The sequence below is a fragment of the Carcharodon carcharias genome, chromosome 6 (genome assembly GCF_017639515.1).
Source record: "Carcharodon carcharias isolate sCarCar2 chromosome 6, sCarCar2.pri, whole genome shotgun sequence".
In the NCBI taxonomy this organism is placed as follows: Eukaryota; Metazoa; Chordata; class Chondrichthyes; order Lamniformes; family Lamnidae; genus Carcharodon; species Carcharodon carcharias.
In genome coordinates this window covers 7,226,174-7,244,480 of record NC_054472.1, presented here as the reverse complement: position 1 = coordinate 7,244,480, position 18,307 = coordinate 7,226,174, and the positions used below count along the sequence as shown (strand labels likewise).

The 18,307-nt window shown below is 44.8% G+C and overlaps 1 protein-coding gene across 8 annotated transcripts in view; it reads right to left on the bottom strand.

Annotated features, from left to right (window-relative positions):
• Positions 1–2,686: 2,686 nt before the first annotated feature.
• col14a1a (collagen, type XIV, alpha 1a) overlaps positions 2,687–18,307 on the bottom strand; it is a 220,022-nt gene continuing 204,401 nt past the window's right edge. For 7 of the 8 annotated variants that reach the window (XM_041190009.1, XM_041190011.1, XM_041190012.1 and 4 more), the window contains 5 exons: positions 12,745–12,811; positions 10,229–10,417; positions 7,187–7,264; positions 5,620–5,775; positions 2,687–3,765 (listed from right to left, as the gene is read on the bottom strand). In XM_041190009.1, coding sequence (XP_041045943.1) covers positions 3,458–3,765; positions 5,620–5,775; positions 7,187–7,264; positions 10,229–10,417; positions 12,745–12,811 — 798 coding nt within the window. In that variant the 3' untranslated portion in view covers positions 2,687–3,457. Of the gene's footprint in view, positions 4,674–5,619; positions 5,776–7,186; positions 7,265–10,228; positions 10,418–12,744; positions 12,812–18,307 lie in introns of all 8 variants that reach the window. The other variant, XM_041190013.1, reaches the window with a different exon arrangement.

The following is an 18,307-nucleotide window of genomic DNA, read 5'->3' as shown; positions in this document are numbered from 1 at the left end:
CCTGAGACATTTCCAGCCCAGGACATACCAAAGTTGCAAGCTGAGATGAATATAAAGCCATCTGATCAGAGCTAGATATCAGTATTCTGCTGCTTTGTATCATTACATGCTTCCAAGGTGTTTCCTTTACTCCTGACATCTTAGGTTAAGTTGTGTCACTGACTTGCTCTTGCTATGATTCTAAACTGTAGGGGTTGATGAGCAGGTGACAGGGAGACGGTTGAAAGTCACTTTGCCTCACCAAGTACCAGAATGGCAATGGATTATTCGAATTTTCTTTAATCCGTCTTCAAGGTGGTTATAATGGCAGCTGTATGAATAAAAAACATACACAACCTTTCCCATTTTATTTTAAAGATTTGGGCAATATGAGGTTGTCAAGCCTTCAATGTTCTAGCTGTAAGATTCCTGAAAACGCTTTGCAGAATGTAGATTTATCTAATACCTTTTTTATATAATGCCTGTTGGGAGTGAACACTACCAGATGTGTATATCAATTGAGAATGCCATTCAGAATGTTTTTGCTGGCCAAGACATGTCCATTTTGGAGCTGAAGTTCACAGCAAGTTATTTTGTTTGAAATCTAATTCTAGCAGCTTTTATTTTGATGTATAAGTCCAACCAGACATGTCTGCACTGTAACCCACACTTCACAGAGCGGCCTACTCCTGAAAACCCAGACAACAAAACTTGTGACTTACACATTTAAGATGTGTATGTAGGGCTCCCCACGACACTTGAGAGTTTGTATGCAAAAGTTAGGGTTAATAGGTATCCTGGACCAACATTGATTCCTCAATCAGCATCACTAAAAAAGTACTGTTGGAGGCAACATCTTCTGGATGAGTTGTTAAACCAGTGCCCCATTTGCCCTCTCAAGTTGACGTTAATCATAAGAAACAGGAGCAGGAATAGGCCATCCAGCCCATCAAACCTGCTCCGTCACGCAATAAAGTTCATGATTGATCTGATTATGTCCTTAACTCTGCTTTCCTGCCTGCCCCCATAACACTTGATTCCCTTGTCAATCAAAAATCTGTCGAACTCAGCCTTGAATATATTTAATGACCCAGCCTCCATTGCTCTCTGTGGGAGAGAATTCCAAAGTCTAACAACCCTCAGAGAAAAAAATTGCTCCTCATCTCCGTCTTATATAGGAGTCCTCTTATCTTTAAACTGCGTTCCCTAGTTCTGGGGGAAACATCTTCCCAGTATCCATCCTGTCACATCCCCTCAGAATCTTTTATGTTTCATATGTTCAGTTACCAACCTTATGCTAGCACATCCACAGCCCCTGGCTTAGTGATTCCTCGGATAATACCAGGAGCAAAGAAACTCAGATTATTAAGCTGAAACTTTACTTTAAGAGGACCAGCTTCAAGTCCTTGTTCAGGAGGAACTGCTTTGCTTTGCCAAAAAAAAGGAAGAGCCAACGATTTCGGTAGTCATGCATGGTCACAGAAGGAGAAATTTATTGGACCATATGATCTAATTTCTCAAAAAGGTTTGCTCATGCCTTTAAAGGTGCATTTCTCATGGCCTTTCATTCTAGAATGCAGGCTATGTAAATGTACTGCCCCTCTACTCTGACCACATCCCAGCAGCATCTCTAATGCTCAGGTTGCTTAAGGTAGATGTTGTCCAGGAGAGAGAAAGAATATCAGGGCAGGAGGACCAAAGAACAGTTTTATAGAAGAAATGAAAAGGTCAACAAAGAACTTATTTGGTTAAGAATTCCAGATGTTATGAGCGTCTAAAGTTATCAACCTCCAAGGATTGTCCTGGAGTTTATGGGAATTAGAGATTAACCTCCTGAACGTAGCTGTAGCCCAGCAGAAAAATCATAAGGTCATATTTTTTCCTTTGAACATTTTTGTTAATTAAAGTTATGAAAATATTGGAGGAGGTTGGGGCAGTTGGATAAAAACAAAAAAACTGCGGATGCTGGAAATCCAAAACAAAAACAAAAACAGAATTACCTGGAAAAACTCAGCAGGTCTGGCAGCATCAGCGGAGAAGAAAAGAGTTGACGTTTCGAGTCCTCATGACCCTTCGACAGAACTTGAGTTCGAGTCCAAGAAAGAGTTGAAATATAAGCTGGTTTAAGGTGTGTGTGTGGGGGGTGGAGAGAGAGAGAGAGAGAAAGGTGGAGGGGGGGGGTGTGGTTGTAGGGACAAACAAGCAGTGATAGAAGCAGATCATCAAAAGATTGTTGTTGAAATCTTTTGATGATCTGCTTCTATCACTGCTTGTTTGTCCCTACAACCACACCCCTCCACCTCTCCCTCTCTCTCTCTCTCCGCCCCCACACACACCTTAAACCAGCTTATATTTCAATTCTTTCTTGGACTCGAACTCAAGTTCTGTCGAAGGGTCATGAGGACTCGAAACGTCAACTCTTTTCTTCTCCGCCGATGCTGCCAGACCTGCTGAGTTTTTCCAGGTAATTCTGTTTTTGTTTTTGTTTGGGGTAGTTGGAGACAGGAGGTTATGTGATGTTAACTCCAGGAGTGCGTCCAACAAGCGTTGGCAACTCAAAAGACATTAGAGCCTATTCTAAACTACTTTATTGTGTTAAATACTTCAGATTTATATTGTCAACTAATAGCAGAAAACTTGAAAACTGAAGGGGTATTTCAGTACTTTGTACAGCTAAAAAGCAGAAACGTGGGCAGACACTTTCAAATTGGTACTTCTTTGCTTTTATTGACTTATTCATTTGAACAACGATCATCTCATCCAAATAAATTACTGGCTAGATTCCATTAAGAGCTAATTGGGTGGAACAGGTACGGCATGAAAAACATTCATGTCTTCATTTAAATGGTTTCACCTGGTAACAAGCGAAAATTCCCATTCATAAATGTACATCTCCTGCATTGCTTTGGAAGCTTTTGTTTTGACAACTCTTATACGTGGCCAACAGACAGAAACCCATTGCCCTGGTTTTGAATCAGTTTAAGTGCATACAAATTCAGTGACTTTGTGACATTTTCTTTACCAATTTGGTTGCTTTAGTGGAACATAAATGACTGCATCATTCCAATTTGTATTAATTTAATACAATCAGAATTGTTACAGAAAGGAAAACACAACAGTTTATGCTCAGTATAACACAGAACTGGTATAGTAGCACCCAACTAATCTTCAATAAGATTAGTCATTTGAAATAATCAGTCAACATTTTTTACTACTGAAATATTTTGACATCGCAGGCAATTTTTAAAAAAAAATTAATCATCAATTAATGGCATAAACGCTTCAATAAGTCTACATCATAAATTTCATACCCAATACTCATGCTTGGCTTCTCTATCAGGGTAACTGTTTCATTATTAAAAACCCATCTCTGCAGAGGTCTCAGTTTATAATCTACTAAACTGAATCCACCATATCCTTTGGCCATTTGATAGGCGTAAAGAACGTAAAGCTTTTACGCTACATTTACAAGTCTCTTTTACTGGTTCTGCTCCCTTGTGTTTGAAGAGGTACTGCTCCGTTTTGATAGGTTCCTCACAAACCGTCTGATTCCAGGCGACCGGACTTCTACAGCCTCCAATTCTTCTGGCTCCCCCTCTTCATAATGATCATCCGGTGGCACAGGAAGAGGCTCAGGATAGGAGGGCTGGGAGTATGGGTTTGGGTAGGGGTAGGTCCCATGATATATGTATGGATCTTGCTCATCGTAAGGGCCATAGGTTTGGTAGGAGTTTGAAGGCAATTGTACTACAGGAATGTCTTGATTGGTTGGACCACTGTATCCACCTTAACCCACCACCACCATCAACAGATCCATAGTTAGCACAGGAGGAGAGGCAGAAGATTAAATATGATTAGGATATTAGAACATTATTTGTAAATTCAAAAAGCTGTTTGGTACTTGATGTACATTTTAACAAGTAAATTTAAAACACACACCAGTAATGAACATCAGCACAGTCTGACAAGACCACCGGAGATGAACAAACACAGACAGCACAGAGAGGATCCAGTAGGAACAAAATGACAAGACGTGGTTCAATTCTTTTTTTTCTCTAAATTTTTTCTTTTTTAAAAAAACACAAATGACTCTTTATTGTTACAGGTGCAAATTGTTAGGTTTACATTTAGCAGGAATGACACAAATTGGTGCAGTCACTGGACTTTTGGTTGGATTACAGAATTTCCCAGAATTTGGGGAGGAAGTGCAATTTTTGCCTCCAAATACAAATGTCATCTTTGACTGCCTCCAAACAATTTGCAAATGTTAGGCAATGCAATGTAGTCCCAAGACGCACAGGATATTCTTCCTCAGGGAAATTGATTAGAGAACAATTAATGGCAGAAAAGTTTGGTGCCTCTTAAATAAACAAAGCTGCATTTTTTAATATTTTTTTTCATCATTAGAACAGATGAATAAAACAAAATATACAATGATTGAAAGGAATTTGGTTTCATAAACAGGTCATTGTTAGGTTGATTAGTTCATACAGAATCATTAAACATGGTTAGAGGGATGAATGGTTTGCCTTGTTACAAAAATATTTGCATCTGGATGAGCTGCGGTTGCAAAGGGAAAAAGCTGGTAGTGGTTGTTTGATGGTGGTTGGTTCACCTGTCCTAGGTGGCAGAGAGCACTAGAGAAATAAGCTGGTACCTAGTTCATAGCTGATAATCATTGTAAACATCAGGACCTTCAAAGGGTTGCCAGAACCGATGGGGTTGAGGTGGAAGGGAAGACGAGGACAAACAGAAACACACACAACAGTCAGTAAAAATAGGATTACAAGCAAGCAAAAGCCAAAATTGTGATCTTTAACAATAATTTTTTTTTTAAAGGGTGGCCTAAGATATGCTAATGCACACTGTACTATTTCTCATCCTCACAGTTCCTATTCTCATTGCCTCAATCTTGTGTAAAACTCCAATTTTTTTCCTCCATTTTATATATTACAGTTATATTGTTACATATAATTACATTAAGCGTACAACATAAAGATCATTCAGCCCCACTGGTCTATGATGGTGTCTATTCTTCCCAAGCCTTCTTCCACCCTGTTTCATCTCACCTTATTAACATGCCCTATTCCTTTCTCTCTCCTGTACTTCTCAACTCTCCCTTAAGTGCATCTATGCTATTTGCTTCAACTACTCCTAGCATGTTGCACATTATGTTACTGTAACAGAACCATGAAAGTTCTTTGTTCTTTCTCCTCGCCGGTGAGTTTTTAATAAAAATCCCAATTTTGTTTTTGGGCTTTGCACCAATTCAGGGTGAAGGCAGTGAAAGTCTCATGCCATTGCAATACTGTGGAGCTTTACAAACAATTCTACTGGTGTCATACAAGTAGCATACTTTAATCATTTTAACTACAACCCATCTGTAACAGTAGTAGACACACAGGTACAAACTGCTGCAGCTGTATTGCAATGCTTCAGACAGATCTGAGGCTCCTCAGGTAAGAAGACAACAGATTGTATCTGAAGATGAGGCCAAAAATAAATTGACATCAACAAAAAGTGCACACACAGGAATCACAGCAGCGACCCCCAACAGTTTCTGAATTTCACAAACCAAACAGTGGCACAGTGACGAGTTTAGCAATAAGGTGACCAGGTCCACTCAGTAAAATATCATACCTCCAATATTGTAGCCAGCGCAGGAAGATGGATCACAGTATCCGGGTGGGCCAGGTGGTCCTCTTGGACCACCAGTTCCTGTACGTCCTGTACTACCCTGTCTTCCTGGGAGGCCTGGTGCTCCTTGACTACCTGTTCGTCCTTCACCTGGGGGACCTGTAACAGGTAAGTGAATGGATGAGTGAACGAAATAATTGAATAACATGAATGAACGAATGTGACAGGCTGAATAAAGATTAGAAGAATGTTTGTTCACAGTCTCAAGATCAGCATTTTCCCATCTCTGTTTTTCTTGTTAGCCTCCTCTCAATCCTTCCCCCAGGGAACTGATGAAATATTGCCAATGTAGACATCTTCACGTGCGAGCCAAGATAGGAATTGTCTTGTGCATCCCTGATTTCCTTCATCACATCATTGTCAGCGGTACTTCCAGGTGCCTAGGCTCTAAACTCTGGAATCCCCTCCCCGCCTCCGTCTCCTCCCTTAAGACACTCTTTAAAACCTAGCTAATTCACAGAATTTTTGGTCACCTATCTTAATATCTGTTCAGCAGTTTGGTGTCAAATTTTGTTTGTTAACGTCCTGTGAAGCGCCTTGAGACATTTTATTACTTTAAAGACGCTATATAAATGCAAGTTGTTGTTTCAGCAAGCTGTTAGCTCTCATGGGGCATCACACATGTCACGCTCTCCTGCCCTCACTCAACCTCCTGTGTAACCTGCAAAACATCAGTGAATATCAATTCAGAGGGAGCCCTACTTGATTTTCTTCTCGTTAACTTAGGATATTCAGGTTAATTGTAATGTCTTAGTGAGTGAAACAGACATCTGTACAGAACCTTTTGAATTTCATCCTTTAACTAGCTGAGCGATCAGGGAAATCTTCATAATGTTGTTTTGCTTTCATTCATTTTCCAAAACTGCCCCAAGACTTCAACCGGAAACATAATGAGTTTATCATCTTTCTTCCTTTCAAATATTGGACCTTTTAAAATTTCAAATAGTGTACAGGAAATGTGCTTTACAAAGAATGAAGTATTTTTTAAGTGTATTCACAGTTGTAACATAGCAAACGTGGCAGCCAATTTGCGCATAGCAAGCTCCCAAAAACAGTAATGAGAAAACTGCCAGATATCTGTTCTTTAGTGGTGTTGGTTAAGGGATAAATATTGGCCAGGACACTGAGGAGAACTCCCTTGCTCTTCTTCAAAATAATGTCATGGGATCTTTTATGTCAGCCCATGAGGGTAGTCAATCTCATCAGAAAAATGGTAACTGCAACAGTGCAGCACCCCCTCAGTACTGCACTGGAGTGTCCACCTGGAGTTTGTGCTCAAGTACTGGAGTGGGAAAGTCTCATGCCATTGCAAAACTGTGGAGTTTTACAAACAATTCTACCGGTGTCATACAAGTAGCATACTTTAATCCTTTTAACTACAACCCATCTGTAACAGTAGTAGACCTTCTGCCTCAGAAGCATGAACAGAAATTTACTCACAAAACATGAAATATATTAGTGAGGCGTAAAACCCACAGTTTAATAGTGCAGCATAAAACTAGCACTTTACCTGGTGTTCCTGGTGGTCCTCTCGGTCCCTGTTTGCCGAGACCTTGAACTCCACGTTCTCCTTTGTCACCTGGTAAACCTAAAAAAAATTCAGCAACTTGAACAACCCCAGGGCATTGTACACGTAACACAAGGTGCTGCTCACCTTTCGACAGTAATACCAAATTCTCAACTGTTTCATCTGAGTCACAGCGTTTTTTGTTAACACTACTCGTCAATTTGAATTCTCTTTAATGCTGACCTGAATGTTACCAGGGTTCCATGGGTTCAATTATCAACAACAATTAATTTAAGTGGGCTTGTAATTTCCCGGATTATGGAAGGTCAGAGAGGCGATTTGTTGGGGCTTTTTCAGAATTTGAAACAAGTTGACCAGATACATAGAGAGAAAGCTTTTCTGCTGGTGGAATTAATCCAGGAGAAGAGGACAGAACCTTAAAATCATAGCCAGTCCCGTTCAGAAGAGAAATTAGGAAGCAATTCAAACACAAGATTGTAGGTGCGTGGAACCGTCTCCCACAGAAAGCAGTAAACACCGGCTCAACTAACCAATTTAAATCCGAGATCGACAGATTTTTGATATCTGAGTTGATCTACGGGATATGGAGAGCCAATGCGAGTGGATGAAGTCAGGATACAGATCAGTCTTGATCCAACTGAATGGCAGAACAGGCTTGAGGGGGTGGAAGAGCCTCCTCCTGTTCCTATGCAAGTCAACCTTTTAGATTATGAACTCCCGATATATTGGGTAGCATTTTCCCCCCTGTCGGGGGCGGGGTGGGGGTGGGGAGGGGGAGTGGGTGGGTTCCCGATCGGCGCCCCCAGTCGGAGGCGCGGCGCCATTTTACATGAGCAGGCCGAGTCAGGCCCGTCCAGCGTGACGTCCACTCGGAAACGCTGTGGGCTCCCTGTGCGGGCGGTGGGGGGTGGGGGGGGGGCGGGATTTCCCTGAGCCGGGAGTGCGCGCTCTCTCTCTCTCGCACGCGCACGATTGAGCGCACAGATCTCCCTGAGAGAAAGTGCAGCCTCAGGGAGATCGGCTCAAGATTCAAAATTTCATCAAAGGCAGGAAAAAATATTCCGGATGTGGCCCCTCGTGTGTCACTGCCACATGAGCCGGGACATGTCAATTTCCTTTATTTAGACGTTTCGTACAAATTTTAAAAGCCTCATGAAACCTCATCTCGCCCGTGGATGAGGTTTCATGTTTTTTCTAAAGGCCGAGTGGGCTGCGCGTGAAAATCTAAATGTCGCGGGGCGACTTCAGGGCACACGTCCGACATATCCCCGCGTCATTTTATGCATCGGTGAGTGGGACCCTCCCCCTCCCCGTCCCCCTCCCTGTCCCCCTCCATCCCCTCGCCCCCCCCCTCCCCCTCCATCCCCTCACCCCCTCACCCTCCCCCTCCTCCTTCTCCCCCCTCCCCCCCTCACCCCCCTCCCCCCTACCCCCCTCACCCCTACTCCCCCCTCTCCCCCTGCCTCACTCGCCGACCAGAAGATGCAGCCCATTATTACATTCCTAATATACTTACACTATCCCCATCTGGACATTTATTCTTTGTATGGCAGGGCCTCTGGCAGCAGGTGGCAATGCTGGGGGAAGAGGACCGAGCAGGGGAACTGGTCAGCCCCTGTGGGCCCCTGCTCCGCAGGGAGCAGTGTCTTTGACAAGCTGAAGGGTGAAGCCAGATTCCATGAGGCGAGGGAGAAAGCAGCAAGGATGAAGCAGGGGCTTGAGGGTGGCAGGAGCCTAGGGCAACTTGAAGCCCCTCAGGGTGACTATGAAGCCAGGAAGGGAATTGGAAACCTAGTCCATTGACTGGCAGCAGCCCTGAGTCTATATAAATCTTAAGAGAGGGAGGGAGTAAGTGAACAGGACTGCAGCCAGGAGCTGAGCAACAGAACAGGCCTGGTGAGTGACTGCGTTGAGGAGCTGAGGTGCTGCATAGGGAAGAGATCTGAAGCACTGGCAGCGAATATTCACTGTAAATAGTCTGGGCAGGATCTTCTGGCCCCGATACCAATGGGCATTGTTGCAGTCAGGATGGGAAAACTTGGAGAACGGTTAAAAGTTAACAGCTCTCCAAATTGTCCTGTCCTGCCTGTGATGATGCCTGCTGGTGTCCGAGCTGGAAAATCCTGCCCCTTCGTTCCTTGGATTTGTACTTTCCCTTGAGGGTTGATATTGCTTTGATGTCAATGGAATAAACAAACCTTATATAACCTTCAGGCAGTCTGTGTGCTTAAATCTCATGTTACATTTAGCTGTAGTGTAGCTTATAACAAGCACCCTGTTCCAATTTTACCTCCACAATGGAGAACATTCTCCTTGGAGCAGGACGGTTTAAGTGAAGATTTGATCGAGATGTTTAAAATCATGAAGGGGTTTTTTTTTTGGAGTAAGTGAAAAGCTATTCCCACTGGCAGGAGGGTCGGTAGCCAGAGGACACAGAATTAAGGTGATTGACAAAACACCAGAGGGGGAGATGAGGAGAAATGCACTGAGAGAAGATGCCAAGCTGCATCTTCCAAACCTGCACCTTCCAAACCTGCGACCTCTACCACCAAGAAGGACAAGGGCAGTAGGTGCGTGGGAACACCGCAACCTGCAAGTTCCCCTCCAAGCCACTCAGCATCCTAAAGTGGAATTATATCACCGTTTTTTCACTGTCGCTGAGTCAAAACCCGGGAACTCCCTTCCTAACAGCGCCTTGGGTGTACCTACAACATGTTGCAGCAGCGGCTCACAATCAACTTCTCAAGGGGCAATTAGGAATGGACAACAAGTTCTGGCCTAGCACAAATGAATAAAGTATATTATACAATGAGTTGTAGTGATCTGGATTGTGCTGCCTGAAGGGACTGTGGAAGCAGATGCGACAGCAACTTTAAAGAGGGAATTGGATAAATAGGGGAAAAATTTTCAGGGATATGGGCAAAGGACAGATTGGATAACTCTTTCAAAGAGTCTGCAAAGTCGAGATGGGCCAAGTGGCCTCCTGCGTTGGACGAATCTACGAGATAACGTTTATCTTCTTACCTCTTTCTCCTGGCCTGCCGGGGCTGCCTGGGTTTCCAGGGAATCCTGGGCGGCCTTGAGGTCCTTGTTCTCCTGGAGGACCTGCAGGCCCATCACGGCCAGGCTCTCCTGGAGGCCCTGGAGCTGCCCGCACCTGGACTGAGTTGCTGGGAATGTGGTTCAGGATGGAGTTGTACCTTGACAAGTGGCCTAAGGAAACCAGAATTCCCAAATATTAGCATTAGTGCCACAGACAAGATACACAGAGGTTACATTGGCTTCTCGCAAAACACAACATCATTTTACGAATATTTCAGAGAGATACCCGCCCCAGTCTGATCCATTAGTGGAAAAATAATATTGACATTGATATTTCAGAATCCCTGAACCTTCTGTCACTGGAACCACATTTTTGGCTGATGTAAACATATACACAATTGAGGCACAACTGTCATACAGTATTTGCAGTACAGAAACAAGCCATTCGGCCCATCTGATCCATGCTGGTGTTTATGCTCCGCACGAACCTCCTCCCGCCCTACTTCATCTCGCCCTACCAGCATATCTTTCTGCTCCTTTCTCCCTCGTGCTTATCGTGTGCTTCCCCTTAAATACATCTACTTAAGTTTAACGTAACTGCCCCACTTTTCCATTTGCTTGCTTTTTCCTGGCCTTGCGAACTTGCAGTCATTTGTGAATCTGTGCCCCAGGATTCCTTTGATCCTCTGCCCCATTCAGACTTGTTTATTTTCGAAGGACAATGTGGCTTTTTTTCCTTATTTCTCCTGCCAAAGTGTCTCACCTCATTCTTATTTATAGAGTGACTATGGTACACCATCCTTGACACTGTCGACTACACCACAGCTCTCCTCCACTGTCCAGGACAGTGCGACTGCCCTCTTTTGTTTCGACTTTTAATTTGTCACCCATCCCCTATTGCCCTTGAACCAAGCATCTTGCTCGGCCATTTCAGAGGGGCAGTTAAGAGTCAACCACATTGCTGTGGGTCTGGAGTCACACGTAGGCCAGACCAGGTAAGGACAGCAGATTTCCTTCCCTAAAGGACATTAGTGAACCAGATGGGTCTTTACAACAATCAATGAAAGTTCCATGGTCACCGTTACTGAGACTAGCTTTCAATTCCAGATCTTTATTAATTAATTGAATTTAAATTCCACCAGCTGCTGTGGTGGGATTTGAACTCGTGTGCCCAGGACATTAGCCTGGGTCCCTGGGTTACTCATCCAGTGACACAACCACTATGCTCCCACTTCTCTTCCTCAATTACATGCTGTCCATCAACGCTATTATCATGGGCTCAGTTTCCACATAGCTGACATGGACTCGATGGGTCAAATGGCCTCCTTCTGGGCCGTCAGAACATCTGCTCATTCGACATCCAGTCAAATCCTCCAGTTACAACACTGGGAAGTCTGGAGCCCTCACAGACATACTCCCCCACCACTCCTATCACAAACTCCATTCTTTCAGCACTGATTCTATCCTCCTCATCAGCCATAGGTTTCCACACGGTAACCCACCAGAAGCAGCATTAAGTGGGGAAGTAAAGCCGGCGAGAGGCTCCAGGGACCCAGGCTCTGTCACCAGCTGCATTCCTGGTCAGGAAAATCCAGATGAAGCAGTCGGGAAGAGCTAGGCCTTTCTCTTTGTGTGTGAGTCACATCTGAGCTTTGGTTTAAGACATGCTGAGGCCCCGCATTAATACAAGTATTGCTTCCCTTTCTGTTTCCCCCTTGGGTGGGAACACTTGCTCTTCAATCAGCTGGTGTTGTCAACTCTGCTTGGAGGTACCCCTGGAGATTTCATCATATGATCTCCCACAATCCTGCTCCTGTCATTGGCTGCCCAATAGGCCTTCCCACAGCCAATCAAAAAGCAAGCTGATGCTTTCTTACTCGATTGGACGATGCTTGACTGTGTGTTAAACAGCCGTTTTTCACCAACTCCAACATTTTAACAAATAATAAACAGTAGTATTCATAGAAAATTTAAAAAAAAACCCACATTCTTTAACACCTCTGAATTTTCTCTCACGTTTTGCTTAGAGAAGCATCCAGAGATTTAATCTCAAATCAATGATTTGACGCTCCAGGACGATCCTGGAAGATTTGGCAACCCAACATTCAAGCAGCTCCCCCAGACAGTTTAATCAATTTGATAATTCGCTGCCTAAGGAAGTCACATTACTAAATTAAAGGCACTATATCAATGCAAATTGTTGTTGCAACTTAAAAGGTGCATCCTGGTACATACACCCTACTGCTTTGGTAGAGTCAAGGTGCTATATCAACACAAGTTGCCGCTGTGACTTAAATATGAAATGCTAGAGCTCTGGTACAGTTAGTTATCTGAAGCACCGTTGCCTTGTCCAGCTCACTTATCGCCTTTCCGAACGTCTTGGAAGAAATACACACAGCAAGTGCTTCATCCTCCGCGTTAGGGATCACAGATTGTACCTTTTCCAATAGAAGTGCTGGGATTATCAGTGGAGAAAGTCTGACAGTAAAATCACTCACTCTGAATGAGTTGCTCGCACACCTGTTGAGCTATCATACGAACGGAATTTTGTGATTGGGTATCACCCTGGAGAAAACAAACAATATCCACCATAAAAATGTGGTTTAAATGACATGGTAAGCATTCAGCAATAGTGTTAAGCACGATCCAGGGGTTAAAATTCGAACACTTAGTTGCGTCATTTTTTTTTTTGTTGACCTCCCCATATCGGAATTACCGACACCAACAATCGTGAAGCTTTTAAGTGCATTGGGCACAATGTGAGTTTGCGTGACTTCTCTTTGCACCAGTTTTAAACACATTGGTCCAGGTCTCCCAGGGTCGAAGCTGCGATAGTTTATGTTACCCGACCCTTCTGGAATTTTTCAGCTGGGATACACATCCTCGCATGACATTAGCAGCCGTATTCAGGGGAGCTTTTAAAGGTTTCAAGTCTTTCGGTGGGTGGGTGAGTGACCAAGTGGGTGAGTAGGTGGGTGAATGGGTAAGTGGGTAAGTGGGTGAGTGGGTGGGTGGGTGAGTGAGTGAGTGCATGGGTGGGTGAGTGAGTGATTGGGTGAGTGAGTGGGTGAGTGAGTGAGTGATTGGATGGGTGGGTGAGTGATTGGGTGGGTGAGTGAGTGAGTGATTGGATGGGTGGATGAGTGATTGGGTGGGTGGGTAGGTGGGTGAGTGGGTTCAGGCAGGGGAGATGGTCAGGTGGGGGAGGGGGGTACTTGGGTCAAGTTGGCGAGGTGGTCAGGCAGGAGGGTCAGGGGGCAGTCAGATCTGGAGGGTAGTTGGGCCAGGTCAGGGGTAGTCAGGTGGGGAATAAATGGATCAAATCAGGTCAGGTCGGAGGGTTAGTCGGGTCGGGTCCTTGTGGGGGGGGGGGGGGGGGGGGGGGGGGGCGTAGTTGGGTCGGGTTGGGTTGGGTTGGGGGGGGTTAATTGGGTGGGCTCAGAGGTATGGAGTCAGGGTGGTAGTCGGCACAGCTTGGGGTTAGTTAGGTGGGGAGCAGTTGGGTCAGGTCAGTCGAGGGGGGGTAGTTGGGTCGGAGGGGGTAGTTGCGTCAGTGGGGTTGTTGGATTGGGTTGGGTTGGGTCAGGGCTGGTAGTCGGTTCAGGTCAGGGGACAGTTAGGTGGGGAGTAGTTGGCTTGAGTTGGGTCAGGTGGGGTCGTTAATTGGGTCGGGTCAAGGGGTAGTCAGGTTAAGGGGATAGTTGGGTCGGTGGGTAGTCGTGTTGGATCAGCTGTGGTGCTCAGTTCACTTACGCTAGCTAATCATTGAGTTGGACCAGGAATTAACCAGCATAACATTTCCTGGGTAATTATGCGCTAAGTGTTTGGCCCAATCCTCTGACATGAAGCTCAGCCTCTGAGACTTTCATGGAGGGTCCCGGGCAACGGAAACCAGCCCAGTCTAAACTTCCCAAGGAATTTCAGTGCATGTACACACGTCAGGACTTCAATGGGGTCCTGAGGCATCTCCCCCAATTTATGTACAATCTCCGACGATCCAGATTATGGAAGATTTGGGCTGTTGTGCTAGGGGGTAGGCCACACCCACAAACCCGGCCACACCCCCAGCGTGAATTAATTAATTGGGAGTTTCTATTAATTACATTCGAGGCAGCTTCAAAAATAAAGCTGGATATTTTAGGTGTAAGGACATCAATAGGTATATTTTGAATGTTTTTTTAATTACTGAGACATTGCCCACTGGACCCCAACCTGTCTAGGAAATACTTCAGTATATTTTTTTAAAAAGTCACTTCCAGTCATTTCAAAGGGGGTTACAGGTGATGGAACAAGACTGTGATTTAAAATCTTAACCCATTTTCAGCTGTCTTAACCCAACTTTACCAAGTTAACACTCTTACGTGTATCACAGAATACTTTTTAAGAGCGAAATGTAAAAAGAAAAAAATTAATTTTTAAAACATTGCCAAGGCAGATGCAAGGCAGATTTCGGGTTCGGCGATTTGCGAAGGAGCTTTGAAAATGGGTGCAATTTGTACTGGAGGAGCTGACCCTGGCCAAATTGGAAACTCCATCGCTGCAAGTTCAACACGGGTCTTTTGGGGAACCTTGTTACAGTCAACTCAAATATTAAGTTTTAATAAACCCTTTGCCTGAGAGGTGTTTCCCTATGAAGTCATCTCCATGTACAGATCTCCAGTCTGATATGACCATGTTTAATTGCCTTCACATGTTCAATATCTGTGCCCTTTCCATTTAAAATACAAACCTTTTGTGAGCTGTAAAAATGCAATGAAGCCATAGAGGGATGAAAAAATGCAGTGATGTTAAGTCTCTAGAACACAATGTATTTGAATTACAAGTTTATCACGTCCATTAAAACGCATTTCTTCCAATTCCCAAAACTAGTCAAAGCCAAGTTCAGCCGACCCTCTTTATAAACCTGTTTTCAAGAGCTACACAAAGGACATGTAAAAGAGCATGTATCTGACATGGCTTTCCAATAAATCTTTTAACAATATTTCCTGTTGAAATTTTATAGGAGAGAATCTTTCCCCCCACCCCCCACCCCCCTACCCACCCCCAGTGGCCACACAGCCGATGGGTGCCGCCATTTTACGTGGGCGGGGCCAATTAAGGCCCGCCCAGCGCGATGGCGCCCAGAAGCGTTGAGCGCTCCCTGTGCGGGCGGGGGGGGGGGGTAGGGTGGGGGGAGCAGGCTGAGTCGCCAAGTCCGCTCTTTCACGCAAGCGTGCGAAAGAGTGCAGAAATCTCCCTGAGGCACAGAGCTGTCTCAGGGAGATTAATTTAAGTTCTGGGAATTTTAATAAAGAAATAAAAAATTTACGACATCTCCCCTCATGTGAAAGTGTCATATGAGCTGGGACATGTCTAGGAATGTTATTAAAAATTTTCGTAAAACTTTAAAAACCTTCATGAAACCTCATCCCGCCCGTGGATGAGTTTCCATGAAAAATGTGAAGGCCACCTGGGCTCTTCGTCTGCCCCCACACCCCCCCACCCACCAACCAACCTTAAGGCTGGATGGGCAGCTCAGTTTATTGTTTTAATTGATATTTAAAGGGTCTCAATAGGCCTTTGACAGATCGGCAGGTGCGCGCCTGCTGAACTGAAAATCTGAACGACTCGCACTGACATGGGGACGCACACCCGATGTCACTGTGCGTCACTTTACAGGGCCTCGGCAAATGGGCTCTGCCCCTGCTCGCTGACCCAAAAATTCTGGCCATAGTTTCAGACCATCAACAGCTTAAGGGTACTGTATCCTATTTTTTTTTTGAGTCCGTGGGTGATTTGTTTAACTGTGTGGGCAATCCAAGTTTCTTTACCCAGTTGTGCAGGCAGTGAAGCTTGAGGAAGCTGACTCATGCACGGCCTTCGTGGGAAATTTTGGATTGCTGCGCAGCTTAAACCTATAACCCCACCCCACCCCACCCCCCGAGATCTCTAGGATTTCCTCATTTTGGCCTCTTGCGCATCTCCCACTTCCTTTGGTCCACCGGCAGTGGCTGTAGCTTCAGCTGCTGAAGCCTCAGTTCTAGAATTCCATCCCCCTCTCCTCCTCTGTTTCTTCTTTTAAGAAGCTCCTTAAAACTTACCTCTTTGTTCAAGCTTCCAGTCACCTGTATCCTAATGTTTGGATTTGTGGGGAAAGTTGTAGGTGGAATAAAAGGGGCAGTAGCAATCTGGATACAAAATTGGCTGAGGTATGGGAAACAGAGAGTAACTTAATGGGTATTTTTCGGGCTGGAAGAAGGTTTGTGGTGGAGTTCTCCAGGGGTCGGTTTTGGGACCCTTGATTTTCCTGATATATATAAATAATCTAGATCTTGCTGCGCAGGGGACACACATACACATACACACAAATATAGACACAGCCTGCACACACACACACAGACACACAGACACACACACACACAGACACACAGACACACACAGGCACACACACAGGCACACACACACACACACACAGACACATACACACACAGACACAGACACACACATACAGACACACACACAGACACAGACACACAAACACACACACACACACACACACACAGACACACACACACACACGCACAGCCAGGGCTCGCTTTATATTGCGATAACCCTAAGCTACAAAAGACAAATATTTGAAACACAACTTGTAATTTAAAAATTAGGGAAACATAAGTAACTGTATTATTATAATATTATATTATTATTATAATCTACTATTTTAGTCCTGGCAATCTACTTTAGAACTATTTTATGACAAGTGGCCATGTTGATGGCTAGAGGAAGCTCCACTGATAACACAGGGTCAACTCGTATCCTTCTGTAAGTGAGGAATCTCTGCATCTCCAGGGTACATCTAGTGTGTACACCACACCGATACATCTGGCAGAGGCAGCCAGGTGGAAGGGGATGTTCCCCCAAGACCCCACAGAAGGATTGATAGTGTTTATAAAGTGAATAAAAATGTTTATAAAAATTCATTGACCCGTCCCAGCTAATGTGGCACTTTCACATGAGGGGTCATGTCTTTAAATTTTTTCTTTTCTTTATATTTAGCTTTTTAAAACTCAAACTGATCTCCCTGAGGGAGCTCCGTGCCTCCGGGAGATTTCTGAGCTCTTTCACACGCATGTGCAGCGCAGGCCCCGACTCAGAGAATCCCACCGCCCGCACAGGGAGCGCTCAGCGTTTCCGGGCGTGTGTCATGCTGGGCGGGCCTTAATAAAATGGCGGTGCCAATCAGTTTCATGCCCACCCCCGTGCAACCCCGCCGATGGGGGGACATTTCTCCCCCTTGTTTTACACTTTCCTTTTTTTCCTCCAAGGGTTTCAGCTCAATATCCCAGCCTCTACCCCAATTCTGCTCCCCTGCCGGTTTGATCAAACCAAGTCCCACTGAGGCCCTGTGGACACAGAATTTCCTGGTGTGCAGGAGTCCTTGGCCTGGGATCTCATCATCTTATGTTAACTGCTATATCGGGGCAGGCAGAATCTCTGACTGCAATAGGCCATCCCCATATAAAGCTGGGGCCTGGTACATCTGAGTCCTGGCCTTCCCATCTAAGTTGTGACAAGAATATACTGGAATAGTCTTTGATATTAATGTCCTATTTTTATAATTACACTAAATATAGAAAACAGGAGGCCAGTCAGCCCCTCGAACCTGTTCTACCATTCAATTAGATCACAGATGATCTGTATCATAACCCTATCTACCGGTCTTGGTCTGTAACCCTTAATCTCCTTCCTTCTCCTTTGTAGGCTGCCCCTCGGGATCAAGGATGACCTGCTTCCAATGTGCAACCTTCAGACTCTGCCTCATGCGAGGCAGGTGGTGACTGAAGGGTTGGGTGGGTGGATTGTTTGTAGGTATGTGCACTCCCTGCGATGTCTTGGCATCACTCTGAATGTTCATGACGAAGTATCTCAATGTGTTTAGGACAGAGATGAGGAAAAATTTTTTCTCTAAGGGCTGTGCGACTTTGGAACTCTGCCTCAGAAGGCGGGTGGAGGTGGGGTCATTGAATAGATCCTTGTTGGGCAAGGGAATCAAAGATTATCAGGTGTAAATAGGAATGTGGA